The sequence below is a fragment of the Perca fluviatilis genome, chromosome 2 (genome assembly GCF_010015445.1).
Source record: "Perca fluviatilis chromosome 2, GENO_Pfluv_1.0, whole genome shotgun sequence".
Taxonomy (NCBI): Eukaryota; Metazoa; Chordata; class Actinopteri; order Perciformes; family Percidae; genus Perca; species Perca fluviatilis.
Genome location: NC_053113.1, coordinates 10,492,776 through 10,514,794, shown reverse-complemented (window position 1 = coordinate 10,514,794; position 22,019 = coordinate 10,492,776). Strand labels below are relative to the sequence as shown.

Sequence of the window (22,019 nt, the reverse complement as noted above, 5' to 3'; positions counted from 1 at the left end):
AAATTTTAAAACAGCTTATTATATAGGTGTGTTAACGTGCGCTGATGACCTCATCTGTTGACATTTCTCGAATGCCTTCCTACAGTTGCTTAATAAAAGCTTCCCACACAAACAAACCTACATGTGTCTGGAACCTTTTTCTCCGTCTCCTCGGATTCTGTCTGATAAACTAGGTTCGGGTAAGGAGATTGGCAGTAGCACTAAAGCATGAGAGCAGTAGATCCCCCAGCCCACATAACACGCAACACAGAGTGTGGTATAAATGTATAATATATTCAAATATTAAAATTTTCAAACATAAAATGTTCAGCCTTACACTTGTTAAATGAAATGCAGTTCCCTCCATATAAATGAAATGCACAGAATGAAATAAAATTAGCTGACCTAGGTAAAAAATATTTTAAAAATAAAATAAATGTGTTCTTTTCCTCCCTTAATGGGTTTAATAGTCCTTATTCTTCCCTGTTTCCCGTTGTCTGTTTCAGTTTATTGTCTTCCAGGGTCCTCCAAGGAGGAGACCGTTTTCAGGTTCCTTTGTCAGTTTGGTTTTAGCAAAAACAAAAAGTAAAATAAAAATAAACCCCCAAAAATACTGAGATCTCAGGAAAAAAAAAAGAAAAAAAGAATAGATTCCAACTAAAATGTCACTCCTCAGGACTGAGCCTTGTCCTACCACACTGCGGTCCCTATGAACCAAGAGCCTCCATGCAGCATAGCGGGTGATACAGGTCGCAGTTGAATCGGAGAACTCGTCCCTCAAAAAAAAACAGCCTGCATAATATGCAGCGTAATTGTACATTAACCATGCAGCTTAATTACATGGAATATAAACAAGTGAACTACAGGAAATATGAAACACATTGTTTTGGCATCTGAGCTACAGCGACAGATATGTAGCTGTGCTTGGCCTCATTACCAGGCCGCAGCTAAGCTAGCAGCTCTGAAAACTGCTAACAGTTCATCACGGTAACACACAACATATCACAAAAACATGTCTCAGTACCATTTAACATTTATCGACTATTCTGACTGGCTTTTTTTTCACTTATATACACTGAACCAGAAGGATACCGTTAATGAAGCTAACGGTGTAGCTAACTCACCAGAATAGTTCAGAAAAGCTCAAGGAAACGCGCCGTCGGAGTCGCTCCCGTGATTGATTTCACTTCCACAAAGTAAATATCTCTTCACACTCACTTTTTAACGACCGTTATATCACAACGTTCACAAAATATCGTCTGTGCGTCGCTGAACGAGGACACTTTGCTCCGCGGCCGCACAAGGTTCTTTTTTTCCTTTCTCTCTTTTTTTTTTTTTTACCTTCTCACACACCGAGAGCTACAGGTGATGCATTCAGGTAAGCTCAGAAGTTCCACTACTAGACGGAAACAACATGCATTCAAAGGTTTCTGTAAATTACAGTACCATAAAACTAACCAGGGTTACATGTCATTAATATGAGGACACATTTTAACTGTGTCTGGCTCGGACATAAATATCTTAATGTCTGTGGGGCTCGGGTCGGGTTCGGTTACTGCTCTGTCGGACGGGGGCCGGGCTCGGACAGAAAAATGCGTCCCGATCTAATCGATACACAGACGCCAAGCATGGATCTATTATTATATAATGTATGTGTTTGTCACAATCAGTTTGTCTGCTTGACAATCCTATTATGCAGCAAAGAAATTGACGTGAGATGAACAAACAGAGAAATGTATCACACATATTTCATGACTTTGTGGTGATGTCTGAAGGTCTACCATGGACTCTGTGACCTTGGTTACCTTGTTTCAAGCCATTCTAGCGTGGTATAGAAAGCCTACAGGAAGACTCAGCTCGATTTCTGACAGTTCTCATTAATATTCAACGAGCTAAGCTGTTTGATTCGGATTGGCTAACAGCTAGCCAATGAGAGCCTGGCTGTCAGAATCCTTTACCCCAGCCCAACTGGGCGAGCTCATGAATAGTAATGAGCTCAGGCAGTATGATGTCAGACTGACCAGCTGTTGTGATTGGTCTGATTTCTCTGCTTATTTCTGTCCAGTGGCTAGAGCTGACAGAGGAGGTAGCAGTTCATTTTCACATTCACCACATAACACACACACATATGGAACATACCTAACATATTTCAAAAAATGCAAGTAAAAACGGTTTTGTGTGGCAGGGCACCTTTAACAGATGTTGACAAAGTTTCCTTTTGGGGACATCATTTTCAAATTGGGAAAAATTTGGAAGTTGGAAAAACGGTGATAAATTGCAATATGTCACAGAATATTGCAATATGTTTAAAATCTGGCCTCTGGTGATCTCTCTCCTCTCCCCCCTCCCCCCAGTGAATAGCTCAATATAATTTTTTCAAATGAGCCTCTTTTCATTTCCTAAAAAAGGAACCGTTTTGGACAGTTTTCACCCGACAGCGACGATATTATACCTTTTAAGGCGATTAAATAAATGACTGCTCTCATTTTTGGAGCGAGGACAGGATCTCAGTACTCAGTCATAATGACCTGACTTGATCAAACATAAAGTTATTGATCCAATTTAATGCATTTAATGTAGGAATAATGTGTGTGTGTTGTCGGATAGTTTAACAGTGATACAAACCTGCGACAGTTCCTCTGAAGAATATAAAAGATAGATGCTCGAGTTTCCAGAGGCAGGTTGAGCTACATTTCGGTTACAATTGCAGTTTTAGAGTGTGTAATTTAATAAAAATGAACGGCGAATAACATTTCATACATGTAGATGGTGAACACGGAGTGGTCGAAAAAGGGTAATGTAACCCGAGCGATGGGTTGGATTTAGTGTCGTGCCTCGTGTGAAATCCTGAGTGGCTCTATTTCTTCTTTGTGGCCGCTGCATTATTCACAGAGCTGTCATGAGCACACAGTGAAGTAACAGTTGAGGTCACGCTTCTCTCTAAATCCTGAACGACATTTTAGCGTATTTCATGCCATTATGAGCGTTGCATTATTCACAAGCTTTAAATGACACACGCTGACATATTTAAACTGCAATTATCTTGGCTCTTTCCTGATTTTCATTATGCAGGATTGGAACTTGTTCCGTGCCCAAGGCGAGGGTAATTTATTGTTTAAGGATAGCCTCCACTGCTGCTATTCGTTTCATTGTGAATGCATCATACCTCAGCCTGCTAAGGAGCTGGTTGAACACGAAAACGGGGGCGTTTGATTCTTAGTGCTGGAAATGTTTGAGTGCCTTATTGTCTGTTTTTATTCTAGAAAAAGGGAATGGAACTCTAAGTTGGATATGTCAATCCGTTTTTATTTTTACATAACAAAAATCAATCAAACAAAATAAGTCAAACGAGTATCTCGCGTTCTACTAGGGTTGGGTACCGAAACCTCCTACGCAACCCGGTAGCACTCGGATCGGATGAGAACGCAAATTTTGTTCATACTGCTCAGAAAAAATATATTAAAAACACAAACCTCCGTTACTTCTCTCCTTTGTCTTTGAAGGGCTTCCACTCTCTCCTCGTCATCTTTGGAGAGCGTCTCTTTAGTTTTTCTTTGCCTAGAGCGCTCTCACCGATCCACTGCCACCGGCTCTGTCTTTTGGTTTTTCTTTCCCTTTCCCCCTTCCTTTAGCTTTCCCTCGCTAACCGTCGCATCAACTGATCTCTGACTCCGCTCACGGACAAAAATATGTAGCCTACGCTGTAAACATTGCCTTACACGATTAATCTCGTACAAACAAGCCATGTTAATCTTGGCATACGGCCACCGTAGGAGTTAAAACGCGCTTGGAACGGGAGGGGCTAGAAAGTAATATTCAGTTGGTCGTCATATACAGTTTCACCGCTAGATGGGAGAAATTCTTACACAATGTAGCTTTAAAGGTCCCATGGGATTATAATTTCACTTTATGAGGTTTTTTAACATTAATATGGCTATGGTCCCCCAGTGGCTAGAAATGGTGATAGGTGTAAACCGAGCCCTGGGTATCCTGCTCTGCCTTTGAGAAAATGAAAGCTCAGATGGACCAATCAGGAATCTTCTCCTTATGAGGTCATAAGGAGCAAGGTTACCTCCCCTTTCTCTGCTTTGCCCGCCCAGAGAATTTGGCCCACCCATGAGAGAGAGAGAGAGACTTGGCTTTCAAATAAGCAAAGTGGCAGTTGGTCACGGCCAATTCACAGCAAAATGTAGTTTTCCCAGTAAAAATAGCTGAACTTAACAACAAGCATGTAAATCTGTGAAGTAATGTGTATAAACTGAACGGCATCAACCAAGAAAGAAGACTTCATAAGTCCAGAAATGTCACATCACAGAGTAGTTCACTAAAACTATGTCTTTAGGTTGCCATAATGTGCCCTAATCTGTCCTTTATTAAGCTACACGGGGAATTGAACAGCCGACCCTGAAAGTGGCCCTGTATTTGCTGTGTAAAGGTCTTTATCGAAGCCTCGGTGCTGGGACACAAGTTACCTCGAGCAACGACGAGGCCGCAGGCAACCAAAGTAGTGTGTCTGAGAGAGAGAAAGAGAGAGCCTGAGGCCTTCATTCAGCCATTAGTCTGACCCAGAGCACTGCAGCACTGGGTCACACACAGACCAGACCTCTATAATAGACCGCCTGTGTCTCTCTAGCATGCACGCACACACACACACACACACACACAGACACAAACTGAGGCGCCATTTAGAGACACTATCTCTATTTTTTTCTCTTAACTGTCCTGAAATGCACGGAAAAAATGCGCACACAAAGGCCCAGCGGGTCAGCCTAGGCTTTATGATTCCATTCCTTGTCTCGTCACCTCCGCTCCAGTGTTGATAAATAGCTACTGCCCTGCGCCGGGTGACACCTGAATAATACATAGGACACACACACACACACACACAGAGGACATACACAGACACAGAGGACATACACAGACACACAGGTACACACAGATAATGGATGCGGGCACCTGCAGGAACACACAAACATGCCTAGAGAGAGCACAGATGTAAGCACAAATACAGAAGCACACACAAGCACATGGTCTCCCGTTCTCTCTCATTCTTTCCATCTCTCTAATTCCGTTGTATTTCATAACCGCCAGAGCCGATTGCACAAGGCGGACACTGTGAATGTGATCATTTACGATGTTTAAAAGCTGCATACACCTCGTACAGAATCAAACAGATGCCTATTTCCACGCTGACTTTTTTTTTTTAAAGGCTCTGGTTTCCGGAGAGTCCCATTCAATGTCTCCATTGACGTAGCAGAAAATGCTTATATATGGTAGCAGCTCACTATAGCCGCCGGTGAGTGGAGGTGGACATTTCCATGGTAACAGCAAACTCCACAAATCATAGACGCCGCTGTTACGCTTAGTATTTTGGGTAGTGTAGTACTTCTCAGTGACTGCGCAAATAAAATGTGTTTTTTTTTTAAAAAACAAGGTTGATTTTTTTTTTTTTTTTGTGGCCGGGAGCATAAACCATCGTTTCACAATATCCCAAATATCTATCTATCTAATGTGTACCTTGGATGTTCAAATGATCAAATGAATGGGATTTCTACGTCCGGAAACCACCCAGTTCACCACTCATTGGGAGTGGTGTTTATGTCTTTCTGATTAATGTACGTCCAACATTTACGGTCTTTTAACTGCAGGCTTGGTTCAGGAATTCAGTCCATATTGGATGACATCACAATCGACGTCCAATGACAGACTGATCTCATGAAGTGGCGTATGTGTGACACGCCAAATCGTATACCATTATTGCCGTGTTTATCAAGACGCATAATCGCTTTTTAGCGTGTTTATCGACGCCGTTTGGCCTCCATTGACTTACATTACCTAGCGGATGTTGGTGTGTTATCAAGACGCATAATCGCTTTTCCTAAACCCAACCTGTCCGCTGTATACGGCGTAGCCATACACGCGGATAGCTCAAAATGCGTACAGATAGCACGCCACTTGTCTTTAGAAAGTGGCATGTATGTTTACGCGAAGTCATGATGTCACGTTGCCAATGAAGAGGTTTAAGCGTGCGTTCGCACAACGCTGAAAACCTGTGAAAAGGCCTTGAATTGCGTTTTTGAAGTGTGTTTTGGCTGCAGCGGGTGGGGGATAACACAGAGGTCTGCGGCAAAATGTTGAAACGGATCTGACTTTTGGAGAAACGCAACCCGATGATGATGCTGCGGTGATGTAAAACTATCAGGCTTGTTGGTGTGTTTTGAAGCGTGTGTGAGAGTCCCGTACGGGAAACAGGAAACACTACTGCCTCTATCTCTGCCACTGCCTATCTATTCTCCGCGAAATGAAGCTGCCTTCAAGTGCGGTCGCAAATGTCGAGATCTATAAACGATCTGACGGAAAACAGTAACTGTTAAGTCTTCTTGTGCTACATTGTGGGGTTAAAGTACCACACGACGTCACATAAATGGGCCGTAGTGACACTAAACAGTCCTTCCAGAAAAATGCTTTTTTGTGATTGTTGCGGGCAAAAATCCTTGATTATGTGGCACGTTTTCTTAAAAAATGCGATGGAATATGCTAGATGATATTTATGCAATTTTATGCGATGAAATTGTGGGAACTTGCAAAAACTGCGGTTTGATGAAAAAGAGAAAAAAAAGTGATCCCCACCCCCCCAACACCCTTCCTTCCGATGATGTTCACGTTGCATAATTATGTCACTTCATAACGTTCCCATGGCAACAGGGGACAACGTTGTGCAACATTTTTCAACTTTCTGCTAAGATATATTATGTGACTTTTTTTTGCAATGAAAATGCGGGGATTATGAAATCATGCAAGCCCCGCATATTTTGCGCGGAAATCGGCAATTTGTGCGGCAAAAGTGTGGCGTATTTGAAAAAATACGGACTTTGGCTGATTATGCGTTTAATTATACGATCGCATAATCGCGTTTTTCTGGAGGGACTGGGTAAAACGCCGGATCGCCTTTGTTGGTCTGGAATGTGCTTTAAGTCCAATCGCAGGAAGTTGCGTTCCCTCTAGAGATGGAAAGTAACAGTTTGGGGGTCGGGGTGATGGGCACAAACACAATATAGCTACCTAAGCCTAACATACAGTGCAGTGGTTGTCAAATCCTGATATTGTTGAGAAATAATTAAAAACATAATTTATAGAATTACGGTTCAGTATCGACGTTCTCGCCGATTGTTTGGTCTCCGCCAACTCCTGAGGGAAATAACAGCTTAATGCTCCACGTATGTTCACCTGTTTCTAACTGTGTCTGTTTGCTGTTTGCTGCTCAGCAGGTCGTGTTCAGTGGCTTTATACTGAGCTTGTTTGATGAAAACAGCTGCTGGAAACACGGAGACTGAACCAGACCAAGAACTGTGCCGTAAAAAACCAAAATATGGGCTGCTCCTTGAGTCTCTTATTTGATAGCTCCTCACTCACTAGCTCCAAACCGGAAACTTATTGTTGGAAGTTGTTCTGGACCCTCATACGGATGTCCGAGGAGCTACGATGGAGGATAAACGAGAGCGGCCTTCCCCCGGGAAGCCGTGCAGCTGACTCCGCCCACACAGCTGACTCCGCCCACACAGCTGACGGGTTCACGTGGCGCTTCGGAGGACATGACGGCTCATCCCCCTTAAAACACATTTACCTATCTCCTCGCATGAAGGAAACGCGGGTGCAAATGTTTAGACGGAAACGATCGGAAGAGAAAACACAAAAGCGGCGTTGCGTTCTCACTTTTTATTCCGCGTTTAGACGAGCGTTTTTGCGTGGGAAATGGTGGCGCGAAAGTGTGTGAAATTCAATGTGGTATGCACACCAGGCGGCTAGGTGGTAGTGTTGAAGCACTGCCGCGCACGCCACCACCAAGACGCCTGCGTAGAACCTTCCTTCCACTTCTCTCCCTAGCGACGGCGGAGCATTTTGAAGATTTCCACTCTGAAGAGTTACACGTCTGACGAAATATTTTGTCGTTTTCACCCCCGCGAGCGTTGTCGTGTGAACGGGTCCTAAGAACATGGGTTGAACGATATAGAAAATGAGTTCCATTTTGTTTTCTGCTGTCCTTTTTATTGTGAACAGCGTGATTTTTTTTTTGTTTTTGTTTCGATGTTTTTGATAAAATCTGCGATTGATTTTGTAAATCTGGATGATGCTCAAAGACTGAGATGGCTGTTCACATGTGAAACATATAAATGAGCCAGTTATCTTGAGAAAGCCTGGGAGAAGAGGGAATAAAGCTCTATGCAGTGTGTGTATATATATATATATATATATATATATATATATATATATATATGCATATATATACATGTGTATGTATGTATTTGTATTCATGTATTTCTCCGAATGATTTGTATATGCAACCGGAAGATGTTTGTGGTGTCTTGTAATCCCATGTGGGGATGGGCCAAATGTTTGGCATGACACAGAAATAAAATTGAACTAACTGTACTAACTGTACCCTAGGAGTTAAAAGAGGCTGAAGAGCTGCAGACTTGATGATCTTTCTCTGTGGATTTGTCAGTACAGGAAACGTCTTCGCATTACACACTAATTTGAACTAAACTAAACATTACTACAGAGTATACCGTCAGGGTGTGATTTTTCCGAGGGGGATGCGTGGGATTTCCCCCTTTCTGGTCTACATATCCCTGCCTCTGCTGAATTATTGTATCCCCACTCAAAGTGATCAATGCTACTTCACCAATAGACCATTATATACCTAAAATAGAAGTAAAGCTCTGTAAGGTGAACACAATCCATTCAGCAGTTGCTGGTTGTATTTAGCCGCTACAGAGCCCCGGGACGCCGGCTACCAGCGGCAGTTGTTTAGCCGCCAAATAGGTGACTGCGAGCCGGCTACAGGCACCGCCAAACGGCGGCCCTTTCAGGGGCCGTGGATGGTGATGGAGTTCAGCCCGAAAAAAAGCGAGCGTCGTGCGGCGACGACAGCTAAGTTTAGGCGCCAAAACGACTCGAAAACTTTAGGAAAAAGATCGTGGTTTGGATTAAAACACGACGAGCGTTTCCTGGGTGAAAGCATTTTTGCTTTCGCCGCAAAGTGAACTCCACCACGTTGTGCTATTTCATTTTCAGATCATTTTCCATTGGATATTGTGTATTGTGTAAGTGCATATTTAAGTGTCTTGGAATGGCTGGCCCAGTAGCATGGTGGTATTGAAAGGGGGATTTAATTCTTACGTTTTGTTGGGCATGATCAAAAAATATCCCCTCTCTGCTTTTTTTTCACAAATTGCACCCTGGATACTGTGATACTACGATAAAGAAAAACTAATGTCTCTGTCAGACCTTCTTACAGTAAGACATGCCCTTATGTCTATATTCCTGCATGCTTGTGTTTTTCCTTGCGTGTGTGTGTGTGTGTAACAGAGCGAGCGAGTGGGTCCAGCGTTAGCAGTAATCTCGGTTGTTTTCAGAGCGTGGCCTAGTTCACAGCTCCCATGTTTCTCCGCTTAGTTATCATTCCAGCGATAACATCTCTTTCTCTTTCTCTCTCTGCTAGCCCAGATTACTCTGCCTTTGTTCTTTTTTTTTTTTTCTCAGTTCTTTTTACAAGCTGTCCTCTCATCTTTCCTCCATCGCTATCTGTACTCTCAAATTAGTTAAGGAATCAGAACGGGCTCTCGATCTTAAGGGTGGCGCGGTTCTGCTGCTGCTGTTTCTGTGCCTGAACAGCCACCGCAAGGCAGCTTTTTTCTGCCACACAGCAGCTTTGTTTCTGAACTTTAAAAGGTGAAAACTCACCTACATCCAATACGGAAGCTGGCTTTGTCCACGTTGTCTTAAATTGTCGAAAAGTCCAAAGACATACATAGCGAGTGCTTCAAACATCTTGGGTGATTGGTTTGCCTGGAACACACCAAGAATAAGACCCAGTTAGGGCGGAAACTAACAATTTTTTTTTATTATTGTCGATTAATCTGTTGATTATTTCCTCCATTAATCAATTAGTTGTTTGGTCTCTAACATGTCAGAAAATTGTGAAAAATGTCTAAGTGTTTCCCAAAAGCCCATAATGACGTCCACTGGCTGGTCCACACAGCATTCTGGGATGGGATGGGAGAAAAACGTGCTCTGGTTTATTGGCATTTCTTTTAACCAATCACAATCATCTTGGGCGGCGCTAAGCGCCGTATGGAGCCACGGTGCCGCTAGAAAATAGCATCGGGAAGGAACTTGTTTTGGTGGAACATGTGTACGTTCAAAAGTGTAACAGAAATCTCAGATTGGACAGATAGTCTAGCTAGCTGTCTGGATTTACCCTGCAGAGATCTGAGGAGCAGTTAACCATAGTCCTCCACATATCCACCGGAGGTTAGAACGCCAACACAAAGAAAGAGGAAGGGGACGAAAATTTGGACAAAAAAGAAGGACATCCGGCGGAATTTCCGGTGGCAATGGGGCAATCCTGGAAGGTTTATCTGTGTTTTAAGCCTCCAACGTCTCCTTCCAGGCAGCGCTGCCTGGAAGGCACTAGGCTATGGTTATGGTTACGGTTACGGTTAGGGTTAGGTGCCTTGAAGTCATCGGTCGCAGCGTTGCCTGGAAGGAGACGTTGAGGGCTTAAAACACCATCGAGGTCCCGGAAGTGGAAGGTGGTGACTAATCAGCAGTGGATGTGACGATGCCAGGTCACGAGCCTGCCATACATGTGTCTCCAGCTTTGAGAGATGTTTAAAATGCTGGGTGAACTGATCAGGACAGAGACGTTTGTATTTACTATAGCCCGGCAAAAGCAAAGAGACAAAAGTGGAAATGGGCCGAATGGAAAAAAAAAAGATGGGTGGGCTGCTTCAGGTCGATACATTTCAATCATCTGTCCAGTACGGTGTTAACTGTCTCTGCATCACTGTCAGCTTCTGACCCCAAATCTGAAAAAAGCAAAGTTTGTATATTCTCGTCTCTCCAACTTCCTCTTGTCATCTCTCTTGCTTCTGTCATTTCTGTCTGTGTTGTGTCTCATCTTTGCCTCGTTTCTCTCCACTGTGACACTTCTTTATTTTCTCTCCCTCACATCCCGCTCCATCTTTCTCTTTCCTGTCTACCCTTGTGGCCTCTTTCTCATCACTTTTCCTCACTGTCTTTTTCTTCGTCTTCTCTATTCCCCATATTTCCTCTTTTTCACTGCCGTCGTCCTCCCCTCCCCTCGGTCTTTAATCTCACTCTACTTTGTACTCTTCTGATTTTCAAGTTGGAAGTTGAAAGTGCTACATCATTGCGGAGCAGAAGAGACAAGGCTCTGTCTTTCCTCTCTGTGTATATTCTCTCCACTTCAATTTTGTACTCCAACTTCAATCTTTTGTGTTATTGGAAAGGTCCTCTGCCCTTAATTGTGTTAGATCTCTACTTCTGTTTGTCTCCAGGACAACCGGAACAGAAGTCATTTCAACCAGCAAAGCCGCAACATCAACGCAAGGATGTAAACGTGTGTGTATGAGGACTATCATGTCTTGATTAGATAGAGACAGGGCGAGACAGAACGATAAGGGACAGGGCTTCACTTTGTAGCAGCAGATTTAATTTAAAGGTTAACGTGGACTGGCAAACATGACAATATCTGATTTAAAAAGTACAGCATGCGAAGATCAAAGTCAACACTTCAAGTAGCGGAGATAAGAATGAAACTTGAGTGACACCTTAAAATCGCAAAATAAAATTCAACTTTACTCTGTGGATAACAAATAGGAAAAGAGCTGCAAAGATGAATCGATTATTCGATTAGTTGTAAACTATAAAATTAATCGGCAACTCTTTTGATAATAGATTAATCGGTTTGAGTCATTTCTTTAATGAAAAAAATCTGATTGCAGCTTCTTAAGTGTGAATATTTTCTAGTTTATTCACTCCTCTGTGACAGTAAACTTAATATCTTCATCGCCAATCGTCAAGACGGGCTTGGGGAGAAACCCAGTCTCACAGCAGTTCGTAAAATGTTCACGTAATTTAATCAATTGATTTGTGTACACTGACAAGTTTGTCTCATTTTTTTCGTGATGGTCAGCACGCTTTTTAAACTAATGTATTTCAAAGGGAAGCATCTTTCGTGATCACAGCACCATTCCACGATAATAACGTTAAAAGAACGACCCAATTCCGTGAAATGAACACGGCCCCTTAAGTTAAGGAAAAGGTCGTGGGTGGGCTTACGTTTCCATGACACGCGAGACAAGAACGGGACGGTTGGGTTTAGGAAAAGAAGAACAGGACAGTTGGGTTTAGGTAAAGAAGAACGGGACAGTTGGGTTTAGGAAAAGAAGAACAGGACAGTTGGGTTTAGGTAAAGAAGAACAGGACAGTTTGGTTTAGGAAAAGAAGAACGGGACAGTTGGGTTTAGATAAAGAAGAACGGGACAGTTGGGTTTAGGTAAAGAAGAATGGGACATTTGGGTTTAGGTAAAGAAGAACGGGACCGTTGGGTTTAGGAAAAGAAGAACGGCACAGTTGGGTTTAGGTAAAGAAGAACGGGACAGTTGGGTTTAGGAAAAGAAGAACGGGACAGTTGGGTTTAGGTAAAGAAGAACGGGACAGTTGGGTTTAGGTAAAGAAGAACGGGACATTTGGGTTTAGGTAAAGAAGAACGGGACAGTTGGGTTTAGGTAAAGAAGAACGGGACAGTTGGGTTTAGGTAAAGAAGAACGGGACAGTTGAGTTTAGGAAAAGAAGAACGGGACAGTTGGGTTTAGGAAAAGAAGAACGGGACAGTTGGGTTTAGGAAAAGAAGAACGGGACAGTTGGGTTTAGGTAAAGAAGAACGGGACATTTGGGTTTAGGTAAAGAAGAACGGGACAGTTGGGTTTAGGTAAAGAAGAACGGGACAGTTGGGTTTAGGTAAAGAAGAACGGGACAGTTGGGTTTAGGTAAAGAAGAACGGGACAGTTGGGTTTAGGTAAAGAAGAATGGGACAGTTGGGTTTAGGTAAAGAAGAACGGGACATTTGGGTTTAGGTAAAGAAGAACGGGACAGTTGGGTTTAGGTAAAGAAGAACGGGACAGTTGGGTTTAGGTAAAGAAGAACGGGACGGTTGGGTTTAGGTAAAGAAGAACGGGACATTTGGGTTTAGTAAAAGAAGAATGGGACAGTTGGGTTTAGGTAAAGAAGAACGGGACGGTTTGGGTTTAGGTAAAGAAGAACGGGACATTTGGGTTTAGGTAAAGAAGAACGGGACAGTTGGGTTTAGGTAAAGAAGAACAGGACAGTTGGGTTTAGGTAAAGAAGAACGGGACAGTTGGGTTTAGGTAAAGAAGAACGGGACGGTTGGGTTTAGGTAAAGAAGAACGGGACATTTCAGTTTAGGAAACGTGACACGCAGGACACGATCCCTGGTCTTCTGGGTGAAAGTCCTGTGTTGTTTGACCCGTCCACCACCCCCAACCAACCTCCCTATTCAGATTTTTGGGCTCTTATACTACTCGCTACCCAACCCAGTCTCATGCCAACTGGCAGAAATAATCATGCTGTGATCACGACAGATGCTTCCCATTGAAATACATTAGTTTTAAAAAACGTGCTGACCACCAGGAAAAAAACAACTAGATAAACATGTCCGTGTACACGAATCAATAGATGAAATTACGTGAACATTTCACGAACTGCCGTGATACTGGGCTGTGGGGAAATACTGATTGACATTGTTCACCATTTTCTGACATTTTATAGACCAAACAACTAATCCATTACTCAAGAAAATAATCGACTGATTAATCGACAATACCAATAGTTGTTAGTTGCAGCCCTAGATAGGATCCATCAAACACGAGATCATTTGAGATGAACTGAAATTGAACGAAACACAAACAACTCACTTTTGCGAGTACGATCTTTTTGCAATTAACACATGACTGCATATAACAATGTGCAATCAAAGTGAAATGTTGCTCTGCTGAAATGCAGCTTTTATTCTATTAACTCAATTTTTCTATGCAATCAGACTATTCAGCCAATCACAACATGCAGCTACAAGGGAAACATAATTGCAACAGATCACCTTATTGTTTGCTTCTGGCACTTTTAAAAGGTTAATATCAAACACACTTATTGGGACTTCAGACCCAGTTAACAGTGAAATTGGAACACACGTTAACGACTGTGCACATGTGCCCTCCGGTCAGTGATGGATATGACGTCTACATGATCTGATGCCGGACCAGCTGATGGTTTGCTACAGCCTCTGTCTCTGTAAATACATTCCAGCAGACCTACAGATTCCGAATGCAGCACAGACGCCCTATCTCACAATGTTAACGAGAGTGAGAGAATAATGCGTGCATCCACCCCGTGATTGGGATCCACTCCGAAATTGAATGGGTTCTTCCTCGGCCCATTCTTCACCCTTCCACCAGGTTTCATGAAAATCCGGCTAGTAGGCTTTCTGTAATCCAGCACACAGACAAACCAACCAAAAAACATACAAACCAAGCCGAAAACGCAACCTCCTTGGCCGAGGTAATACCACCCCAAAATTCAAAAACACATTTCTTATCTCTTACCTAAAATGCTATTTATCAGTTTAGCTAGTTTTGGTGGAGACTGAACCCAAACCACGATCTTTTTAGTTCTGGTGCCTAAACATAACCAAACTGCGACCGTTTCACAACGTTAACGACATGTTATTAACATTACATTCTCTGTAGATATGTAGAGATGTCTTAAAAATAAACGAGAATTCATACATAGGACCAGTTGTACTTGCTACTGGCAAGGTTCCATGTTTACAGTAACTCTCTGCGAAGCTGAATTGTTTCGAGCAAGGCTCTGAGACCGCCAGGGTCCGGAGATTCAATTCCCCACAGCCAGTAGTGGTAAAAGGTTTTGTTTTTTTTCCTAAAAGTTTATTAAACAATGGATGAAACAACCCATCCAGCACAGCATTAATACGAGAAATAGTTTGTCAAATAGGTTTTTCCCAAGTTTTGTTATTCTCAAACTTATTGCATGAGGAAGAAATGACTTGGACATTTCATTGTGACGGAGTCACAATGAAAAGTCCATTTGTGTCACAGTTCAGTCCCTTCATTCTGTCTGGTTCAATACACACACACACACACACACACACACACACACACACACACACACACACACACACACACACAATAGTCAGTCACAGTGAACATTCAAATTGATTTCTGCTCCTGTGCTTAGGCTCTGTGCCTGGTATTACTGTAGCATCAATATGGGACTTTCAAGGAAATGCTGTACAGAAAAAAATTACTAAATCGTAACAATGTTCCAATAAGTTAAACTGACAGAGTGCAGAGTTTACTGCTAGGGTTTAGTGTGTTTGCAAATGAGAATGATGGCCTTTGACACCCACGGAAAGCGTCTCGGTCTTCTATAAAACAACACGTGTATGCCAGGGTTTCCACGGAGTCTAAAAAAAAGTCTAAAATTTCAAAATCAAAAGTATTTTGATCTAGGTCTTAATCATTTTAAACAGGTCTTAATTTCCCTACGTACATGTAACGCCTCTAATGCTTATTGAAATGTTTTTGTTTTTTTATTCTGTGGTGTTGTAGTTCTTTCTTTCGCTTGTCTGGATGTCATTCACTGTATATGTACAGATTTATTTATTTATTACTCTGTGTAACTTATGCAATTTGAATACATTAATTTACTCTGCAAGGACTTTAGTGACTGCATTTCGTAGTACTTTTATGTCGTGATATAGCTCTTAAATTTAATTCATAATTGTCTTAGAGGACAAAAGACAAAATGAACCTAGGGGTTAATAACACATGTGTACAGAGTCGACCGTTCTCTGTGATGGGTTTTCATGCTAATCGAATGTGACCAGTTTTAGCCCAAACCGCTAATTAGCTTATAACGCTAGGCGTCGGGGCAGAGGGTAAAGTAACAAGAAATCTCAATTTTATACCGCTAACAAGGCTCAAAATAGCACCACACTTCCACGGTAGCATGATGAGGGTCCCTACATGTAAACCGAAGCATTGCGAACTTTGTAAGTGTACAGACAGTTTATTAAAAAGATAGTTTATAAAGACGGTATCGTTCGCGTATACAGGCGGGCGCTATCTTGGGAAAACAGTCATGACCAGTCCAACGACGAACGCCGTGCTTGTTACTGGTTACTGGTTACACGGCATTCGTCGTTTGACTGGTCGCGACTGTTTTCCCAAAATGGGAATGTGTTATTAACCCCTAGGTTCATTTTGCGCCGGATTTGTCATTTAAAAAGTCTTACATTTGACTTGGTAGAACCTGCAGAAATCCTGGTATGCAACAAAACAACCTAAACTACATGGAGCATTTACTTTTTTGGGGGGGGAGCTTTCAACCACATCTCATGCTTCTTTCTCCATCCGTCCACTGACCCCCGGTCGATGACGTTTTGTCCCCTTCCCGGTCGATGCCGTGACGTTTTTTTGGTCTGGTGGTCACAGACAGAAATGGGCTTCATTTAGAGTGAGAATATAAAGCTAACCAACCACAGGAAACAATCTGAAAGATGAAAAGGGGGCCTGAACTGTCACTCTTAATGTATCCCTAACTAATATAAACACAAAAAAAAGAGTATGGAGTATCACAGACGTTGCAGCTGATTCTCTGACCTATTTACTGTGTGTGTGACTTTTAAACACTGCCTTTTCTTAACTGGACTAGACAGAATGAATGGTGGTAAAGAAGGCCAATCTCTAAAGAAGAAAGAACCATAGAACCTTGTATACAACATTAACTTTAAATGTAATTGTTGCTGTATAATAATTATTGACCGGAATATGGGAGCCATGTGTATATATTATCCTTGTTTATAGCTCATTTCACCTATAACGCAAGGTAGGGCTATTTATGCACCTGTGCACCTGCATGGCTAAAGTTTCTGCTGACCGCAAATTTCACTTCATTACTCTACTCTATGTTGTTGTTGTCAGTAATGCCTGGCCAGTGTCTCAAAAACCGGAAATCTTGCACCACTAAACGTGACTTTAGAGTATACAAACATGATGAAAACGGAAGAACGGTGCTGCCCAGGCTGGGCTTCCTGGGGCAGATCCTGTCAGGACAGTCTTCAGAACCATCAACAAAATCCGGGTTCGGGGTCCCCAGATAGCTCAGTTGGTAGAACGGGTGCCCATATATAGAGGTTTACTCCTCGACGCAGCGGGCCAGGGTTGGAGTCCAACCTGCGGTCCTTTGCTGCATGTTATTCCTCCTCTTTTCCCCCTTTCATTTCTTCAGCTGTCTTGTCAATTAAAGGCCTAAAATGAAGAAAAATAAATAAATAAAATAAATCCGGGCTTGGCTGACCGCTGTCGGGAGTGGGGAATCGGCTTGATTATTGTGTGGTTTGTACCCTCAACTCTTAAAATACTGAGACTTGGTCAGTGGCTCTCAGCGTCAGATACCGGGGCTAAAATCCCCCTTCAGCGTCTGTGTGGAACGCACCGGGCAGAGCAGCAGCTCGACCGCGGCGCTGTAAGATGACGTAGTATTAAGAGCGACAACGGTAGAGAGTAGTATGAAAGACCGAAAATCTGCATAAGAAGGCTGGTTGGGTCAAACAACACAGGACTTTCACCCAGGAGACCAGGGTTCGTGTCTCGTTCTTGTCCCGCGTGTCACTGAAACGTACACTTTTTAACTCCACCCACCATCGTTTCCTGAACCTAACTGTCCCATTCTTGTGCCACATGTCAGTTAAACGTACGTCCGACCCAGAGCGTCAAAATATGACGCTAAAGGAGACTTTTATCATCAGTAACAAACGCACCTGACCAAGCGTCACATTTTGACGCGATGGGAGTGAGAATGTAAACGGTTCTAAAGCTGAAATAGGACACTCGGGAAGAATTTAATGAATGTTTCTCCCTCCACAATCTGAACCCCTCTCCTACGAATAATCTACTAATCAGATCACACACAAAAAAAGAGTCAAATGTCTTGTCTCTGCCAATCAGATCCGAAAAAAAAGCCTAAAATGACCTTGTCTCTGTCTTCCTCTCATTCAGGATGATCCCCGCCAACCACAAGTACTTCCTGCTGAGTGACCTGGCGTCGTCGCGGGACTACGAGCTGTGCGTCTTGGCCGTCTACGACGACGGCATCACCGCCCTGACAGGCACCAAGCTGGTGGGCTGCGTGTCCTTCTCCACGGAGACGGAGTACGGACGCTGTCACTCCATACGAGACCAGGTGAGCGTGTTACACCTGTGTCGGCCTGAAAACGCACGGAGCTGAACAGCAGGAATTAGGATGAGGACCCGGAGTAGCTTGATGGACGGACAGAGAGAAAGACGATCAGGCAGGAAGCTACGCTTGACGGCTATCGCCGGCGCTTCAGCGTATAATATCAAACACATCCCATTGATGTGAATATGTTGCTAAAAAGGTCTGGCTACACGACCTATCTATTCTGGGATAGAGAAAAAAAGTGCTCTTGCTCTGTTTGTATTTCTTTAAGCCAATCACAAGCGTCCTGGGCGGACGATAGTGGAGATAGTGAGAGGGGAAGGACTGATGATAAAGCCCATACATAAATATTCTGATAATAACCCATCCCAGCAATGTTCATCTATTGATCAGTGTACTTTTGTATTTGTCTGTTGTTGTTTACTGCTTGTATTTCTGCTTGTTCTTTGCTGTGCACCTGTTTTTTTTTAATCTTTTGTTGTTTGTACATGTAAGGTGTCCTTTTGTGTCCAGGATGTCGCCCATAATTAAAATGTATTATTACTATTGAGCCAGACTAAAAGAGACACTTAAAAAACTGATAAATCTCTCTCTCTCATCCCGTCTCTGTGGCCTTTGACACCTAGTAAGATGTTGACTTGTTGTACTTCTTTTAACTATTTAGATTGATTGTTTTTCATTGCACAGCTATTATTTTGTATTCATGTTATATTGTTATGTATTTTATTTATGATGTCTTATTTATTCTTCTGTACAGCACTTTGGTCAATTTTGGTTGTTTTAAAGTGCTTAACAAATAAAGTTGGATTGGATTGGATAAATCATCGGATCGGCTAACTGTCTGCATGCGTTTTGATCCCTCTCTCTCTCTCTCTCTCTCTCTCCAGTTCCTGGGAGGTACCATGATCATCATCATCGGGGGGATCATCGTCGCCTCCGTCCTCGTCTTCATCTTCATCCTCCTGATGAAGTACAAACTGCACAGCAACCACTACAAGCAGAAAGCCGCCGCGCGCCACGCCAACGTCTGCTCCCAGACCAATGGAGGAGGAGGGGGAGGAGGAGGAGGGGGAGCCAACGTGCTCGCCGGGCCTCCGTCCTCCTCGGCGGGGCAAGGTAACGGCAGGAAAAAGAAGAACATGCGACTTGTCCTAATCATCTGCTCCTAATCATCTGCCTCCTTCTCCATAATCAGTAGCTAACCAGAATCCCAATGTGCAGAACCAATTTTGGTCAGTCCTAAAAGGTGTACATTTATGGAACGGTTTATCCACGGAACTTAAAGTGCTCATATTCTGCTCATTTTCAGGTTCATAATTGTATTTAGAGGTTGTATCAGAATAGGTTTACATGGTTTAATTTTCAGAAAACACCATATTTTTGTTGTACTGCACATTGCTGCAGCTCCTCTTTTCACCCTGTGTGTTGAGCTCTCTGTTTTAGCTACAGAGTGAGACATCTCACTTCTGTTCCGTCTTTGTTGGGAGTCACACATGTGCAGTAACTAGGTAAGGACTACTAGCCAGTCAGAAGCAGAGTATGAGGGCGTGCCCTGACAGTACCTAGGTAAGGACTACTAGCCAGTCAGAAGCAGAGTATGAGGGCGTGCCATGCTAGCAGCTAGGCGAGCATTATAACGTGTGTTACAAAGTGACCATGTTTGTCTCTGAACTAAAGGCTGGACTACAATAGAGCTGTTTGGAGCAGTTTGTGAACAGTGTTTTCTGTTGGAGATGGTAAGTCCCTTTGGGGGGGGACTTTGGGCTTTTTCACTTTGTAAACCTACAATGTGCACAAAAAAAGATATACAACACAAGAAAGGAAAGGGAAAAGGCCAAAAAGCATAATATGAGCACTTTAAATCAAACTAAAACAGAACTAAAAGTGTTTACCACACAAGCCAAATGATGGCTTAACCCTCCTGTTGTCCTCAAAAAGTTTCTACATCAGAAACTTTGGTTTCTTTTGACCAAATTTAAAAAAAAAAAAACGTTGATGGTTCCCTACAACGCTCTTTGCAAGTAAAATAAATAATCCTTTCACTACTTTATTGCATTTGGGTGTTTTATTCAATTTTATAGTATTTGAAAAAAAAAATGATAAAAGAACTTTGAAAAAAGTGACAAAGATTTTGGAAAAAGCTTCAAAAACGTGGGGAAAAAAAACCCTACCAAAAATGTCAGAAGGCACAGAAAAAAAGTGATAAAAAACTTAATAAAAGTGACAGAAAAAACGTCGGGAAAAGCTTAATAAACATGGGAAAAGTGACAAAAAACGTTGAAAATGTCAGTTTACTACTTTCATTGAATTTGGGTGTTTTAGTCAATTTTATAGCATTTGAAGAAAAAACTATTGACAAAAGAACTTTGAAAAAAAGGGACAAAAATGTCCAAAAAAAGTGACACAAATGTTAAAAAAGTGACAAATGTCAAAAAAGTGACAATGTTGAAACAAGTGACACAAATGTTAAAAAAAGTGACAAATGTCAAAAAAGTGACAAAAATGTTGAAACAAGTGACAAAAATGTTGAAACAAGTGACAAAAATGTTGAAACAAGTGACACAAATGTTAAAAAAGTGACAAATGTCAAAACAGTGACAAAAATGTCTGAAAAAAGTGACAAAAATGTTTTAAAAAAGTGACAAAAATGTTTTAAAAAAGTGACAAAAACGTTTTAAAAAAGTGCCATAAATGTTACAAAACGTGACAAAAATATTAAAACAAGTGACACAAATGTTAAAAAAGTGATAAATGTCAAAAAAGTGACAAAAATGTCAGAATGAAAGTGACAGAAATGTTAAAAAAGTGACAAATGTCAAAGAAGTGACAGAAATGTTGAAAAAAGTGACAAAAATGTTTTAAAAAAGTGACACAAATGTTACAAAACGTGACAAAAATATTAAAACAAGTGACACAAATGTAAAAAAAAGTGACAAATGTCAAAAAAGTGACAAAAATGTTGAAGAAAGTGACAAAAATGTCAGAAGAAAGTGACAGAAATGTTAAAGTGACAAATGTCAAAGAAGTGACAAAAATGTTGAACAAAGTGACAAAAATGTTTTAAAAAAGTGACAAAAATGTTTTAAAAAAGTGACAAAAATGTTTTAAAAAGTGACAAATGTCAAAAAAACGCCAAAAATGTCGGAAAAAAAGTGACACAAATGTTAAAAAAGTGACAAATGTCAAAAAAGTGACAAAAATGTCAGAAGAAAGTGACACAAATGTTAAAAAAAAGTGACAAATGTCAAAAAAGTGAAATAAATGTCAGAAAAAAGTGACAAAAACATCGGGGAAAGCCACTAAAGTGTCAAAAAAAGACGACCAAAACGTTAAAGGTTTTTGATTTAAAATTTGGACTCAGAAAAAGTTGTGACCTGAGTTGCAGGTCGTCGAGGGGGCAACACGAGGGTTAAATAAACAATAAAATAACAAAATCTTGTTGTCTCCTAGGCGGAGGCGCTAATAAAAACTGCCAAGCGTCATCGTCAGCGGAGGGCATGGGAGGAGCTTCTCTTCGAGGGACGACCGTAGTGGACTTAAATCCCACCCGCGACGGCGATTGCATATCTCTAAAAAAATCTATTTTTTTGGGATTTGTTTCGTTGCTGGTGCCTGGAGCCAAACTACGCTTCACGCCGAGGAGCAGCTCCTGTCATGTGGTGAGTAGCAAGTACCGGGTGAGGGAGGCGGGGAGGAAAAGCAGTTTTGGTGTTTCCACTCAACATATTAGTAGGGATGCACCGAATCCAGTTATAATCCAGGATAATCCTAGAATGTTTTTCCAGCGAACCGAACCCTACGCTTGCACTACGCGTGCTACGCTCTTCGCCGTAATGACGTCGCCGTTGACTACGGGAACATGGAACTGGTGAGCAGAAAAAGTTGTTGTTTGGCAG

At 42.1% G+C, this 22,019-nt stretch overlaps 1 protein-coding gene across 1 annotated transcript in view; it reads left to right on the top strand.

Annotated features, from left to right (window-relative positions):
* Positions 1 to 21,680, top strand: part of si:cabz01090165.1 (uncharacterized protein LOC100333421 homolog) — a gene marked incomplete at its 3' end in the record, with an annotated part of 74,277 nt that extends 52,597 nt beyond the window's left edge. The window contains exons 8-10 of the mRNA XM_039788477.1: positions 17,943 to 18,126; positions 19,011 to 19,239; positions 21,574 to 21,680. Coding sequence (XP_039644411.1) covers positions 17,943 to 18,126; positions 19,011 to 19,239; positions 21,574 to 21,680 — 520 coding nt within the window. The remainder of the gene's footprint in view (positions 1 to 17,942; positions 18,127 to 19,010; positions 19,240 to 21,573) is intronic.
* Between the last annotated feature and the right edge of the window lie 339 nt (positions 21,681 to 22,019).